This window comes from Biomphalaria glabrata, chromosome 2 (assembly GCF_947242115.1).
Source record: "Biomphalaria glabrata chromosome 2, xgBioGlab47.1, whole genome shotgun sequence".
Classification (NCBI taxonomy): Eukaryota; Metazoa; Mollusca; class Gastropoda; family Planorbidae; genus Biomphalaria; species Biomphalaria glabrata.
This window is the reverse complement of record NC_074712.1, coordinates 21,174,804-21,190,078: the sequence shown is the minus strand read 5'-3', so window position 1 is coordinate 21,190,078 and position 15,275 is coordinate 21,174,804. Positions and strand designations below refer to the sequence as shown.

At 35.5% G+C, this 15,275-nt stretch overlaps 1 protein-coding gene across 1 annotated transcript; it reads left to right on the top strand.

Moving 5' to 3' along the window:
- The first annotated feature begins 260 nt into the window (after positions 1-260).
- LOC106052332 (THO complex subunit 4-like) lies at positions 261-15,269 on the top strand. The gene is made up of 6 exons (XM_013207699.2): positions 261-585; positions 8,113-8,265; positions 8,380-8,527; positions 11,687-11,795; positions 13,403-13,523; positions 15,068-15,269. Exons 1-6 carry the CDS (start codon positions 385-387, stop codon positions 15,080-15,082), a joined length of 747 nt encoding a protein of 248 aa, XP_013063153.2. The 5' UTR covers positions 261-384; the 3' UTR covers positions 15,083-15,269.
- Positions 15,270-15,275: the final 6 nt, after the last annotated feature.

Below are 15,275 nucleotides of genomic sequence, written 5' to 3'. Positions count from 1 at the left end.
TAAAAAAGGGTACGGTGGAGATAAATCTATTCCTAGAGACGCAGGTAGGCTCTAATATGATAGAAAATCTTATCATGATTTACAGATCTAGATTTAGATAAAAGTCTGTTTTCTAAACATAATGCTGATTTTGTTTGCAAAAAGTGGAGATATAGACAAAATGCTGTTGAATATATTGTAGATCTACACTAAATTCTAAAGGACTTTATTTACAATAATTATTTAGAATCTGTACCGTAAAATAAAAATCTGGTCAACATCGGAAATCATACCGCCATTTACCCCACGCTCTTGTTTATATTCATCTCAATCTCACTTAACCTCTCTGTGAATCTTGTTTATAGGTATAGATCTATTTTTCATAACAAATTCTAAATAACAAAAATGACAGATAAACTTGATATGAGTCTAGATGATATAATAAAACAAAATAAGTCTCAAAGAGGTAGGGGCGGCAGTCGAGGTGGTCAAAGAGGTGGTCGTGGTCGTGGACAACAGAATCGTCGAGGCAGAGGAACCGGTGGCGGTGGCGTTTTTAGAGGCGGCGTTCAAAGAAATCGTAATTCTGGAGGATTTAATCAACGTGTAAGTAATTATAGATTATAAAGATTGTTTATTCTAACCCATCGTCCACAATTCACAATGCAATATTCTAATATCATTCTTTGATCTAGATCTAGACATTATATGATTAGACGATTAGTGTTAGTCAGTGTTACTGTAGTGTTAGTCTTAGAATTAGAATATCTAGATTCTAAATCTAGATCTAGATCTAGAAGAAATGAATAGAATTTGTACTTAGTTAGGTCACTTAGACTTAGGAATCTATTCTAGATCTATACTATTACTATATGATGATTTGATACTAGTTACTAGCCTTACTTAAATCTAGTGACTACTCAGTTAAAGACGAACTAGAGAAGACTAGATAATCTAGTAATCTAGTAGTAGATAGATCTAGTCTAGTAAAGAGCCTGAGTTTGAGAGTTTGGGGTCAGCCATGGAAACCACTGTGGTGTAGATCTCTAGATTAGATTTTTTTTCTATATCTATATATACACAGTCTACAGACTATCACAGTGTCTAAACAATGGCATCTGCATAGCATCCATGGCGTGAAAGGGTTCAATGAACCTGGGCCCACACCCTGTGCACAGCAACCATTTAAAAATTATTTTGTGTGAAGGGATTCATTTACATTTTTCTTGGGCCCATGTCTCATTTATTTATAACCAGTTGGGGCCCACTCGACACTCACTTGAGCCCTTGGGGGTGACACCAAAGTGGAAACAATTAAAATAGAATCTATCAAGTTTACTCAGAGTGTCTTATACTTAATACCAAACTTTATATCTTCGAAATGTGAAACCATGTCTGGGGATTGATTTAATGTAAGGAATGGCTTTCATCTGAGATGAACTCCAATAAAATATATAGTGCCTCATAGCTTCCATACAGTTGAAATGACCTTTTAGTTTAGAACTGCGGACACTCTTGCAAGACATGCACCACTGACTCCCAACAGTGTCAGCAACGGGCATCAAAATTTGTCCAGAAACAGGCAGAGTATACACTTTTGGGGCAGTGTCCTGTACATGATTGCTCTATTAGTTCTGACCTTTTTAGCCTTCAACACTGGTCGTCTCGGTTGGGATGGCACATTTCCTGCCAGACTTCCCTGGCTTTATTGGATTTGTCTCAAGATTTAAACCACTTCTCATATACCCTCTCTGGAATGGCTGTTGTAACCTGTTAAAACATACTTGTACCCTGAAAGTGGGCATGGCCAGCGCTTGTTCATGAGCATCATCTGGGTCATTACCCCCCCCCCCCCCCCCCAACACACACACACTGCAATGTGAGGGTGTCCACTGCACAAGAACGACAGCTCCAATATCAGTTTTATTGTATTCATTGCTTCTATTAATCAAGCGTAGGTGGTGACAGTTGTTGCCAGCTCGTTTCATTTTTCCTCCCTGTATGTTAATAATACTATTGCTAGTATTACATAAAGGGGGAGGGGGTTTAGAAAGTATTGGTGAGTTTAAAAAATACTGGTGCTTAAAGAGAATGTTTCTCTTTCATTGGTGACAGTTGATGAAATTATCATACTTCATTTCATATTACTAAATTAATAAAGCACAACCTTGAAAATGGAGCAACCAAAAGTTCCTTCTACTATAACATTAAAATACATAAAAATATTAACAGTTACAGCCTAGCATAAGATCTCTCATAATAAATTTCTGGTCGATATATCATTAATGATTGTGACCAAATTTGTTTCTTATCTAGAACGTCTTTATGAAAGCCTTCAATTTGATGCTTTTTAACATATTTTTACAAATTTCAACTGTCAGAAACTTTTTCCCCAAGCTACTTGTATACATTACAGCATTAACACTAAGCTAAGCTGATCATTATTAAATATATCCCTGTCAATTGTTTTTTCTCGAAATTTAGTCATTTTGTACAGTTATTACAAGACAAACACACTTTGCTATCGCCTCCATATCACTATCACCATTTAAAGTCTTTGTCCTGTTCATATTGTTTTTTACACTTTGAGTCAACACCAACTGCAATATTGATTCAAGACACTACTGTTTCTGGATCAAATGTAGAGCCTCTTTCTTGTTGAAAGTCATTGAATGTTGAAGGTGCACATGTATTTTTTAGAATTTGAGAGTTTAAATCAGCAGCATTTGGATATATCTGTTTCTTGGTCAGTTGACATGGCTATATATGCTTGGGTAAATGTCATTGTGAATGTTCCTTTGTGAATATCATCATGAGATACAACAAGGTGTGTGAATCATTTTTTTGCCAATGGTGGAGCAGCAAGTATGTCAACAAGTTGACAGGTGAACTATTTTATCCTTATAGTAGGCCTACCACTAACGTGTCAAACCTTTGACATAAACCAGAAGATTTGTATCTATTATCTTTTGATTAGCAGTAAGCTCTACTTTCTTGGAATAAAGAGCTGGAAAATTAATTAACTCAGGCACTAAAACTCTTGTCCTAAAGAATAAGAACAAACCTACGTCCATAAAATGGCCGAAAAAGTATACGGTGACCTACTAAAACTTTACGAAACGGGGAAGAACGTTTTGAAACCTCGGCGTATGAGACTATGTGTAACAAGTGAATAGTGAAACAAGGTGACGTCTGACAGTACAAGTCTTTTGGTGGGGCAGCTTTCCACCATAACACCCTCAGAACAATTGACTCCATTCATGGTGTTTTAATGCCTACATTCGCAGGATGTATGACTAATTATAGCTCCATACCTAGTGTTTACCTCCCCCCCCCCCCCTCAAATCCTCAGGACATTTTTTCTTATTCTTATCTTATTATATGTCGACAACCCATTTTGACTCCATTTTATGTGCACAGTTGACAGATAGTTCTCAGCTTACTGCCAATGTTGACCAGATACGAAGGTACACGAATCGCCGTGATGAGTGACCAAGGCCTGCATTACCGAACACCTAATATAAATGCTGATATCAGCTGATATGTATTTCCTTTAAACAAAGTGACAATGTAGTGAAGCAAGTCTCCTATTCGTATTGGACTTGAGTACTTGATGACCAGTTTTGAGTAGTTTAAACGGATGTTGTATAGTTAGCGATTTTTTTTTTCTCCAATACTAGTTAATTCTGGATGTTGTAAAGGAATTGGTTGAAATTGTGAACAAGGAGAGTTAATTGGGGAATGTAGATATGTTAACTAGTAATTTTTGTGTGATTCTGTCATTTTTTTCTTTTTCCAATTGGTTTTGAGTTCAATGCTATTGAGTGTATCTGTGTATTTCTGTGTGTGCACTCTTTCTTTACCTGATACTGAAGTCTAAGCTACTAGTAACTTTATACGCTATTAATAAGTTATATTAATAGCTTATTTTGGTAAGGGGGGAATGTGGTGATTATGTTTTGTATATAATATTGTAAACGGTACGTCATAGAACCTTGGTTGTAAGACTGAAAGAATTCTATGTTTATTTATTAATTTTACTATTATTTCATTGGTCCATTGGTTGGGACAGAGTGACAGCACTTGAAGTTTTATTATTGTTGACAGGGGACCGGAGTTTTGTGATAGCATAGTAGGAGCCATTATAAGGCAGTTTGATAGTTAATGTATATTTAGGAATTCAGCTTTTGTTGGCGTTATCTACAGTTATAATTTATTCCTATTTCTTTATTAAATAATTCTTATTTCTAATGCATCCCTGGTGTTTCTTGAAGTATTGCATACGTAATGTATCCATGTCAAAGTCATAGGCTAGGAGTTCACAACAATCACAACAGTGAAATACTTGTTTCAGTAAATTTTGCTTTTCGTCTCTTAAATTTTCTTCATTTTTTTTTTTAGACCCATGTTTGGTAATGTTATGTTTTAATGTGATTTGTGAATGACTTTTTGGTGGGTGAAATCATGGGATCTTGCAGCAGATGGATTTTTAGTAAAGATGTCACAAGAAGTTTATAATCTTGAATGTTTTTTTTTTAACTTCATTGTTAAATTTATATGCTGGTAGCATTTAATTTTTATAGGCCAAGCATGAGCCAACTCATAACAAATTGCATGCAATATTAGGTGAGATTATTATTATTATTTTTTTTTTTTTTTTTGCAAGTTATTAGAATTTTCACTTCATTCTCTTTTGTGGACATACAGCAAGGTGCATCTGGGAGATTGTTTCCATGCTGCCTTTAGGCGCTAAGCAAACACAACTCAATTCAAATCTTAAATACCTAGTCTATGTTGAAACTTAAACCTTTAAGAGAAACTAAATGGTTTATATGCCACACATCCCACAAATTAGCATAATTAAATAATGAACAAACCAAATAATACAAATAAAGTATAATGTCAGGTAACCGAGCCTCGCTCGGATGAATAATTTGTTAAGGAAGGATATATACCCGAAGTCATTTTGGGAATATTGTTGTAATTACAAAAATGAACGATCAGGTAAAGACTATCAATCTGAAGAGTTTCTTTTTCGTTCTGTCAGTTCTTAATGTAATTGTACATGGCGATTAGAATAGAAAGTCCCCCCAACAGTAGGCCTATAGAAAACCACAGCTCACGTCTTAACGTTTTACATTGCTTCTTTCGTGTGAAACTATTGGGCTATTATAGGCTTGGAAGAAAGTCTTTGCAGTATAACTTCTAACTTCTTACTTTCTGACATTTAATATTGCAATTAATATATTCATTATGGCTCTGAGACATGGACACTTTACAGAAAACAACTAAGACTTCTTGAGTGCTTTCACCAAAGATGCTTGTGCTCCATCATGGACATACGGTGGCAGGACGCACTACAAACAGCAATGTCCTTGCCAAGGCTGGTATGGACAGTATAGAGGGACTTCTTATGGTCCGACAATTGCACTTGCTGGGGCACGTATCCCGTATGGGAGACGAACGTATGCCAAAGGCAGTCTTTTTTTGGTGAGCTAAAAAGTGGTCGACGTAACAGAGGCGCTCCACGGAAATTCTTCAAAGACAGCTTAGCCGTCAACTTTACTTGGCTGACATAGAAGAGAGCACGTGGTTGTATGCAGCCCTCGAACGAGGCAGCTGGGGGTCACTCACAAAGGCAGCGGGATACACATTTGAGACCAAAAGAAAATCTTCTGCCGAGGACAAACGCAGACGGCAAAAAGAAAATTTAAATCCACCACCTGCCGACAATGGTTATGCTTGCCCTGGATGTGGCAAAATATGTAGGTCACAGCTGGGGCTGAGCAGCCACGGGAATTACTACATTCCTCACTAATCTTCGGACTCGAAGACAAGCCTTATTATTATGGCTTTAGTAAGAATCATCAAGTGATGCAAAATCTCTACGTTATAGTGTAAAATGTGCACCTAGTAACAAAGTAAAATCGCACATTTTTTCCTAAGAGACTTAAAAACATTGCGTTAGTATTCTAAAGAAGCGTTATTGTGAGGCATCATTGTTACTCTGACTACTTTTCAGCTTACTAAAAAAAAAGATTGCCAAAAATATGTTCGTCCCAAATACGGAATAAGTGCCCTGCAAAGCGTGACTGTCGGATTATAAGAAGTCCATACCATTTTTGCTGTCTTTGGTGAAGTCGTTCAAGAAGTCTTAGTTGCTTTCTATAAAGTACTCATGTCTCAGATCCACATAGAGGGGTTGAGAGAATCACTGGTTGACACTGATTTTTGTAGACAGGTGGAGTGATTTATTTCGCCACACTTTAGCTTGGAGGCGTCCAAAAGCACAACTATCCCTGATCACATATCAACCTCTCTTTAAATCAATGCATCATTTGATACTATGTTTCCCAGATCTACCACTTTAATTGATGTCTTTGCGCCGTGATCTTTAGGCTGAGTACTTTTTATTGGGTGACTTCTGGAACATGACTTCTGTTTTACCGAGGTTTAAAGGTTAACCAAAAAAAAAGCAGCAGCGTGATGAAAATTCGTTGACCGTGAGCTGGATATCATCAGGGCCAGCCCTAGGCATATGCTGCCACAGTGGACCCCTATGGTTCAAAAGCCCCGGGCTAATTCTAGGTGTAAATTATTAAATTAAACCATTATAATTTATAATAGGGTTCCCGTGGTCTCCTTGTTTTCAAGGAGTTCCTGGAAATCTCCTGAAACTCATAAAAATGTCCTTAAAAAGACAAAATTGTCACTTTGGGGTGTCAATCAATATGATAAACGCCAATCCTACGCATGATATAAAAAAACAGCATCGTCAGCTTTCATTTAATAAAAATGTAATGCAAATACGAATTTATTTTCTAATACAAAATCTTTATTTTCACCTATTATCCTTATCCCTACCCTGGTCTGCGGGCAATCCTCACGTTTCACATACGGCCCCGCAAATGTTAGAACCGGCCCTGGTTGTGCAAGTAAGGCATAGATAAGCTGTGTTATGACCATTTCCTATGTTTTGGTATGGGACAGTAGACTTCGAAGCTTAAACACATTGCAATAATTCACCAGTAAAATAATAACAAAGTAACAAACAATAACAAACGGGTGTACACAATTAAAGTGTAAACAATTTATAAAGCCTATATACATACATAAAGATATTTAATTTCATTATTCTTCTTACATAGTTTCATAATGGATCAATGTACAATAAGATGGTGCGCAAATGTTTAATTACGCCAATTGAATCATTAAAACTTGTTCTCATTTGCGAAGAAAAGTCTTAGTGTACTGCTGTGAGCCTAGTGACGTAAGCGGTGTCAAGTTTTTTTACCATTGACGTCATATAGAAAATTTTCATTCATAAAATATTCTAGCCCAAATTAATTTTTCGATGATGAGACATTTTCAAACCGATATAATAGTCGACCTCGAGTTTTCTCGATGTGGCAAATGAGCTGAGATTTTTTTTCTTATCAATATACACGTACCTTGAAATTTTAAAGGAAATCGTTAGAGCCGTTTTCGAAATAAAATTTATATATATATAAATATATATACCTACATGCATACAAGAATTGCTCGCTTAAGAGTATAGGATTAATATTACTAGTAGTTCCCCTTTCAGACCTTGTGGTCTATAGGGCAGATGATGTACAGGTCATCAGTTTCTGTGGCCTACGGTTAACGAGGGTGGCATGTAGCCAGCACAACAACCAACCGCCCTAACTTTTCCCCAGCTTATGTCAGCTGGGTGGACTCAGAGGCATCCAAAGATCCAGAAATTAAAAATTGTAGTCTTCAACAAGATTCAAACCCAGGACTTCTGGTTCGGAAGCCAAGCGCTTTGCCAATGTTAATAATAATAGTATAGGCTATAATAGATCTACTGCAATTCAAAATCTTAGTGCAACAGTTGAATATTTAAATAAAAATTGAAAATTTCTTTGTCTCGATTTTATAGATATGTCAGTGGTTGAGGTCTGTTTTATACCCAACAATAACGTTTATTTTATTTGACTGAAATTTTGTTTCTAGCCCTTAATGAGTTACCAGGAAATTGCTTTCAAATGTTTTAAAATACAAAATAAGCATAAATTCTATGAATAAAAGCCAGTCATTTTTATGTTGAGTTCAAAAGCATTTTATATTAACATTTTATTTTCACTACAGTCACGAGAGGTCCCTGATGTCTGGCAGCATGATTTGTATGATGGAAGCTCAGGTCAATCTAGGCGTGGAGGTGGTGGTGGTGGACAACCTGGGGGCACTGGAAAACTTTTAGTTTCAAACCTTGACTTTGGAGTCAATGATTCAGACATAAAGGTATACTTTTGAACATTGAGCTTTTGCTTTGGCTACTAAATTAGTTGTTTTGGAATTTTTACATTCTAGCCTACTCACAGAGCCAGAAAATGTAAAGAGTTATTCTATTTTCAGGAACTTTTTTGTGAATTTGGTCAGTTGGTGAAAGCAGCAGTTCACTTTGACAGATCTGGTAGATCACTGGGCACGGCAGAAGTAATTTATCAGAGACGTACTGATGCAGTGAAGGCAATGAAACAGTACAATAATGTTCCACTTGATGGTAAACATTTTTTGTATATTAAACAAAGAGTTGTTTTTTTTTTTATGACTTTTTTAAAAGCATACTCACTTACTGTGTTCTAGGGGTGCACCAGATAGTCCCTCCGGCTCCGGCTTCTGCAGAATATCCGGCATTTTTTACTATCCGGTGCTATTCGGCTCCGGTTGGATATCACTACCGGATAGTAAAAAGTACCTAGTTCCATTACTGTCTGTTATAGAATGTATTAATGTTTAGATGAAAACAAAATAATGTGCTTAAAAATAGAGCCATTATGAATATGCACCAAACATCGTTTATTATAAAGACAAGGCGTGTTAATAACTTAATATAAATAGAGATGAAACTTTACATCATAAATGCGCTTTACATACAGAGCAGCAATGGCTGGCACTTTTTTCAATTTGTCTTGACCTTTGAGTAAGTTAGTTAACATGTTAAAATGCTACATTCCTTGACTACGTCATGCTGACCAGACGTCTGTCTAGCTGTGCGGGTATATCTCCAGAGGTAGAGATGAACAACTCCCACCCCCTTTTATTTGTTTAGTCCATCACATTGAGTTTTTTTATGGGTGGGTAAGCACAAGTTAAATACGATGGACGTAGGTTTAATGTCAGCGTATTGACACTCTCTAGTGGTCACACCTTTCGAGGGAACTGAGTTTGTTTACTTAGTAGTTAATCTTTATTAGGGGGGGGGGGGGGGCTGGACTACAAGAGCCACACCTCTAATGTAACCAGGTATATTTCTAGATGAACAACTCCCTTCCCCTTTTATTTGTTTAGCCCATCACATTGAGTTCATTGATTGACAGGTGACCCCAAGTCAGATATGATGGACGTAAGCACTCTCTAGAGGTCACACGAGGGAACTAGGTTTGTTATTGGGGGGGGGTGGACTAGACTTTACATTATAAATTCGTATTACATACGTAGCAGCGATGTCTGGCACATTTTAAAAGCTTGTCTTGACCTTTGAGTGGTCTTGTAAACACGTAATATTCCTTAACTACGTCACGCTGATAATCTGTCTAGATGTGCGAGTATATCTCCAGAGGTAGAGATGAGCACCCCCACCTCCTTTTGTTTGTTTAGTCCATAACATTGAGTTCACGGATAGGCAGCTGACCACATTAAGTCAGATGTCAACGTGTTGACACTTTCTAGAGGTCACATCTTATGAGGGAACTGAGTTTGTTTACTTGGAGTAGAATTTTTATTAGGGGCGGGACTACAAGCCAAATCTCCATAAGGTTAATCTGGTATGAGTTTGTTTATTATGAGATAGGTTGTCAATCAAGGGTCTGGACCACAAACCAAATTGTTAAGACATATTGACACTGTCTAGAGGTCACTAGATGATGACACTAAGTTTGTTTACTTGAAGAGAAATGTAAATTAGAGCGCTGAACTACAGGACACACCCCTACAAGTATTTTGTTACACAAGCCACGGGTATAAAAGTGGCTTGCAAGGGCATTTAGTAAATTAAACAGTAATAATAATGACTGATAAAAAGTCATCACTTATATGGCGTTACTTTAATGTCAAAACAATGGACAACTCTAAAGCAGTTTGCAATGCTTGTAAAATAGTAATGTCACGTGGTAAACCAGGCAAACCTAAAGACTTCTCAACCACCACTATGATTAGTCATCTACGCTCGAAACACCCAGACTTATTCAACGAAATGACTGCATTGAAATCAGCATCAAGTAATATCACTGCCTGTGCCAGTACGTCTACGAGCTCCAGTGATTCGTCAAGCCTCACACACAAGCAGCAACCAGGGATTAAAGAGGTCTTAGACAAAGCTAAATTGTGGGATATTAATAGTGATAATGCTAAACGCATTCACTTGGCCATAGCAAAGATGATTGCAACTGACATGGAACCTTACCAAGTAGTTGAGAAGTCTGGATTTATTGGACTTTTAAAAGTACTGGAGAAAAGATACACTGTGCCTAGTCGCAAATATTTTACAGAACGTGTTATTCCAGATATCTACGACAATATTTCCTCAAAGCTTCGTGCAATGCTATCTGATGCTAAAAGCATCGCTTTCTCAACGGACACTTGGACAGCTGATAATACCACCGAATCATATTTTGGTTTAACTGCCCATTGGTTGAATGAGTCATTTGACCGAAGCAGCTATGTTTTGCATTGTACAAAATTTAATGGCCAGCATACGGCTGCAAATTTGCTGTACTTAGGATATTTACTAAGCCATTATTTGTATTAGATACAAACCAGAAGCGGTTTGTGGCCTTTAAAACACGAGCCTAATGACAAGTTGATGGTGTCAAATACATGAACACAAACATCTACCCACTATAGGCTACACCTTAGATTGTACTTAAGAAAGATTTACGCTATAAAACCAAGAGTGAACTTTACCTTTGAAAGATTTACATTAGTTACATATATGTTTATATATTCTGCATGAGTTATCCCACATTCTACTTTACAATACATACGCACACACCATCTCATGTTACAAAGATTAGTTTATGATAAGCATATCTGTAAAAAAAAATGCTGTTCATTTTAATTTATCAATCAGTGATAGAGTTTAAAGTAAGATAATATGAATATAGGTATGTTATATATGGTGTAATGCACAAATTGTAAGACAAATTTCCTTACGGATAATAAAGATTATTATTATTATTATAGAAGATTTGCAAAAACTTCAGTAAAATGAGCTGTTTGAGTCATGTAGGTATCCGGCTACAGCCGAATATCTAATTGTACTATCCGGTTATATCCGGCTCCGGCCGGATATCAAAAAGTACTATCCGGTGCACCCCAACTGTGTTCAGACCTACCTACCAATATACAAAATGTCAAGAAATGGACCACCAGTAAGCAAATACAGTTTTGGGGAGTAACAATACAAATTTCTACTCATTTTCTTTTCTATTATCAGGATTAGCAATGTGAAAGTGAGGTAATTTGGGGTTTTAAGACAATACACTATAAAGAGAGAGAATGTATTATATTGAGGTCTCAAAATACACATTTGGATTATCATTGTTACATATTTCAACTTTTTTTTTAGGTATTCGTGATAGTTTCTATTAATTTTTTTTCTAAATATGTTTCCTAACATTTTCTTAATACATTTTTATTATTGTCATTTGATTTTTTTTAGGGCGACCTATGAATATTCAGTTGGTAGGTGGATCTCCGCCAGTTGGAAATGCTGGATCTCGTCTAGGACCTAGCCCTCGAGGAAATCGTCAAGGTGGCAGTGGTGGAGGGTGAGTTGTGATCATTTTTCAGGACAAGTTTGTAATGTCGTGGACATGTGCAGTTGAGAACTAATGAGGTTTACCCAAGCATCGTGAATGCTCCATTCATTTAGTTCCGTTGATAATCACGCCAAAACAATCTGCTCCAGACAGTGCTTCTAAGACCTGTTTTTAAGAAAAGTATTCAATTTTCAAAAGGAATAAAGACTAGATCTATGAACTTATTTCATAACTATAGAATTGTAGAGTAATTTATGATCATTGGACTCATTCACTTAGAAATAGATCCTCTCTAACGTTCAGCAGCCTCTTCCCAGCTGGTGTCCACTGATTGTAGGCCCCCCATGAAAGTGTGGGGCCAAGTTATACAAGGATGACCCTGTTTGTGCTTTCCAAGTATTGGCCTCTATGTCATTGCATCTCTTAGTATGCATGATACATTGTGTTGGAGAACTTGTCCCGCAAACCTTGGTTTACGACACTGAGTCACAGTCTTATTGAACACTATAATTATTTACTTTTTTTATTTTTATTTAAAGATTGATAATGGTAAGACCTCTGTATTTGGAAACTCTTCAGCTATTGATGCTTGCTTTCCTATTCATATTTATTAATTTAATATAATTCAAAATTTGATGCTGCCCTGTACCATGTATGGACAATTATTTTGTGACAACAAATGAGCATATATTTCAAGAACTAATCTGATATCTTAATATATATTTACTCAAAACCCATCATTTACTCATCACTAATTCTCCCACTTGCTGTGGACGAAAATATATGAAAATGTAACCTTTAGTCTCCTATTATTGATCTAGGACAACTAAGATATTTTCATGATCAAAACCACAGCGGTTAGATTCACCAAAAACAATTTTTGTTGCATCTTCGACCCAAAATGTTTTTTAAAGCCCACATATTGAAAAAGTACAACACTATTCTTCCCTGTTTCTTAACTCTCTAAATATTGTAATTATTTTCCACTTTCTGACAATTGTTCCTTTTTTACACTTGTACATTCTTTCCTGTTATGATTAAACCAATAACATTTTTGTTTGTAATCAGAAAATGTTACTTTTGGTATAGAATTTTAGGAGAAGGCATATAACATAAATTAAAGTTATAGAAACAAAAATTAATTTACTTTAATGGAATTAAATCAACGATGGTATCGTTAATTAGGAGGGAAGGAGTTAAATTACATTTTTCGTTTAATTTAATTTTAATCATTTGATTTACATAAAAGCGGAATTTATAAGTGGGATGATTTTTAACACCAGATAAAAAAAATTATGGTGTTTGAAAGCTTCAGAGAGACTTTCAAATATTTTGATTAAAAGCTGAAAGTCGGAGAATACTCATTGTTATTTTGTTGTTGTTAGAAAGAAAAATGGGCGGGGGTCCATGCCAAAATAAACAATATATAACCTGTGAACAAATCAATGAGCAAAGCTGTTGGGTAATGCTAGTATAGTATAGTTATGTTAGAATAAAATGGTCAGTGTATTATTATTATTAATCTTGTTGCAATGTTTGGAAATTTCTTTCTCAAAATCTTTATAGCTTAAGAAAATCTAACATATAGACTACAGCCATAACCATCTTATGTTTAGATTTCGAGGCAACAGAGGAGGTAGAGGTGGAAGAGGTCGAGGTGGTCGTGGAGGTAGAGATAAAAAAGAAACACCCACTCTTGAAGATTTAGATGCTCAGCTGGATGCTTATAATGCTAAAGTAAGTAACCTAGATTAGGATAGACTTTCTTTCACAAAGTAACCTTACTTGTTTGTTTTCTTGACTTTATCTTTTGATTGATCGAGGTTTTTTATTTAGGCGACATTTGAACACCAAACACTAGTTTCTAGTCAGTTAACATGGTGCTAGAAAACAAATTTTACGGTTTAGTGTATCGTATAAAAAATGTATTACTAGGAGCCTAATATCATTTTCTTACTGTGTGTTAATTAAAAAGTATTTTTAGCGGCCCCCGAAAGGGGAAAAGACGCTATTAATTTTGTGTGGCCTGTCTGTCCGTCCGTCCCGTTTAGATCTCAGAAACTAGAAGAGAAAAGGAAAATCTGACATGATATCTATCTTAGATCATTCAAAGCTCTGATGCTACGGCTACTATTTTCTTTTCTGATAGTGAAAAATCTAATTTTTGAAATCAATAATGCAAGCAGTTTTTTCATAAAAATATCATTTTTACTATTCACTATTAATAGTAACAAACACTGGAGGCTTTTTGTAAGGTAGATGGCTATTTACCATTTTTTTAAACACATTTATGCAAATGGATTTAGATTTTTTTTTTTACAATTGTATTGCTAAGTCATACTAAATACTACATTTAAAAAAAGATGTTAACATTTTTTTTTAAGAGAAAAAAATTCTTTTTACTTTGCAAATAAGTTGGACATAATTTAAAACAATTAATTAGTAGTTTTTCGTATTATCGCATGAAATGCAGCGTGTCCGCACTGTCATGGATTAGATTCATTATAAGACATCAGTTAGGCCAGGTTCACACCTAACTTCACATTCAACTATCCCTTGGTCTGCTGGACCTTAAGGGAACCATACAGGATCTGTCAACCTTTTTTCTCCATTCTTCTGTGTCATTTGCCTTTGATAGAATTTCATAATGATATTCTTTCTGAAAATATTGAAACCTGCCTTTTTTTCCTGCCTGGAAGGACCACTTCGGGGGCCGATTTTGAGTTTGTGTTTCCACACAAACTGTCTTTGTAACCCTGTTTAATATTGTATTAGATTAGTCCTGTAGGTGACAAAATCTTCTGTTGAAAAGTTTTTGTCATATACTGTACATGAATTATTTATATCCACATTGAAGTGAAATTTACCTAAGATAAATCACAACTTAGAAATTACTCTATTAAGGAAACTTAGGCTATCACATCTAATTCTAGCTGGAAAAACATTCTAGAATGACTGTTGAATGCAAAGGTTGGGTTATGAATAGTACATGAGGGTTTTAAAAGTCTAAATACTTGTTAAAATATTTAGGAAAAACATCTTTTTTCTACTTTATGGGATATGCATTTCAAGACCACATGGGAAAAACAAGGGATAACTATTCACAAGACAAGCCAAATCATGTCTCAATCTATATACATTTTCTTCACTGTTTTGCTACCTTAAGTTTGTATAAAATCTTGAATGTCACTATTTGTTGTCCACTTTTTTTCAACCATGCATGTATTAGAAATATTTATTAAAATAAGTTTTATGGTGGTTTTTTTTTTTTTTTTTTTCAGATGGATACCAGCTAGGTCAGTCTAAAAGAACAACCCATTCTTGTAATATAATGTTTATTTCATGGTATTTTATTATGTATTTTTCATGCTGAGACAAAACATATTTTTACACCTGTTGTCATCTCATCATTCTTGATTTTATCACATCTCAGTTTTTAATTGGAAGCATTGTAAACATGTAATACATTTTTGTTGATACCAAGCTATG

Coding starts and splice junctions, on each gene's coding strand:
- LOC106052332 (XM_013207699.2), top strand. CDS start 385: ATGACAGATAAACTTGATATGAGTCTAGATGATATAATAAAACAAAAT. Junction 8,266..8,379: donor TCAATGATTCAGACATAAAG/GTATACTTTTGA, acceptor TTCTATTTTCAG/GAACTTTTTTGTGAATTTGG. Junction 8,528..11,686: donor CAATAATGTTCCACTTGATG/GTAAACATTTTT, acceptor GATTTTTTTTAG/GGCGACCTATGAATATTCAG.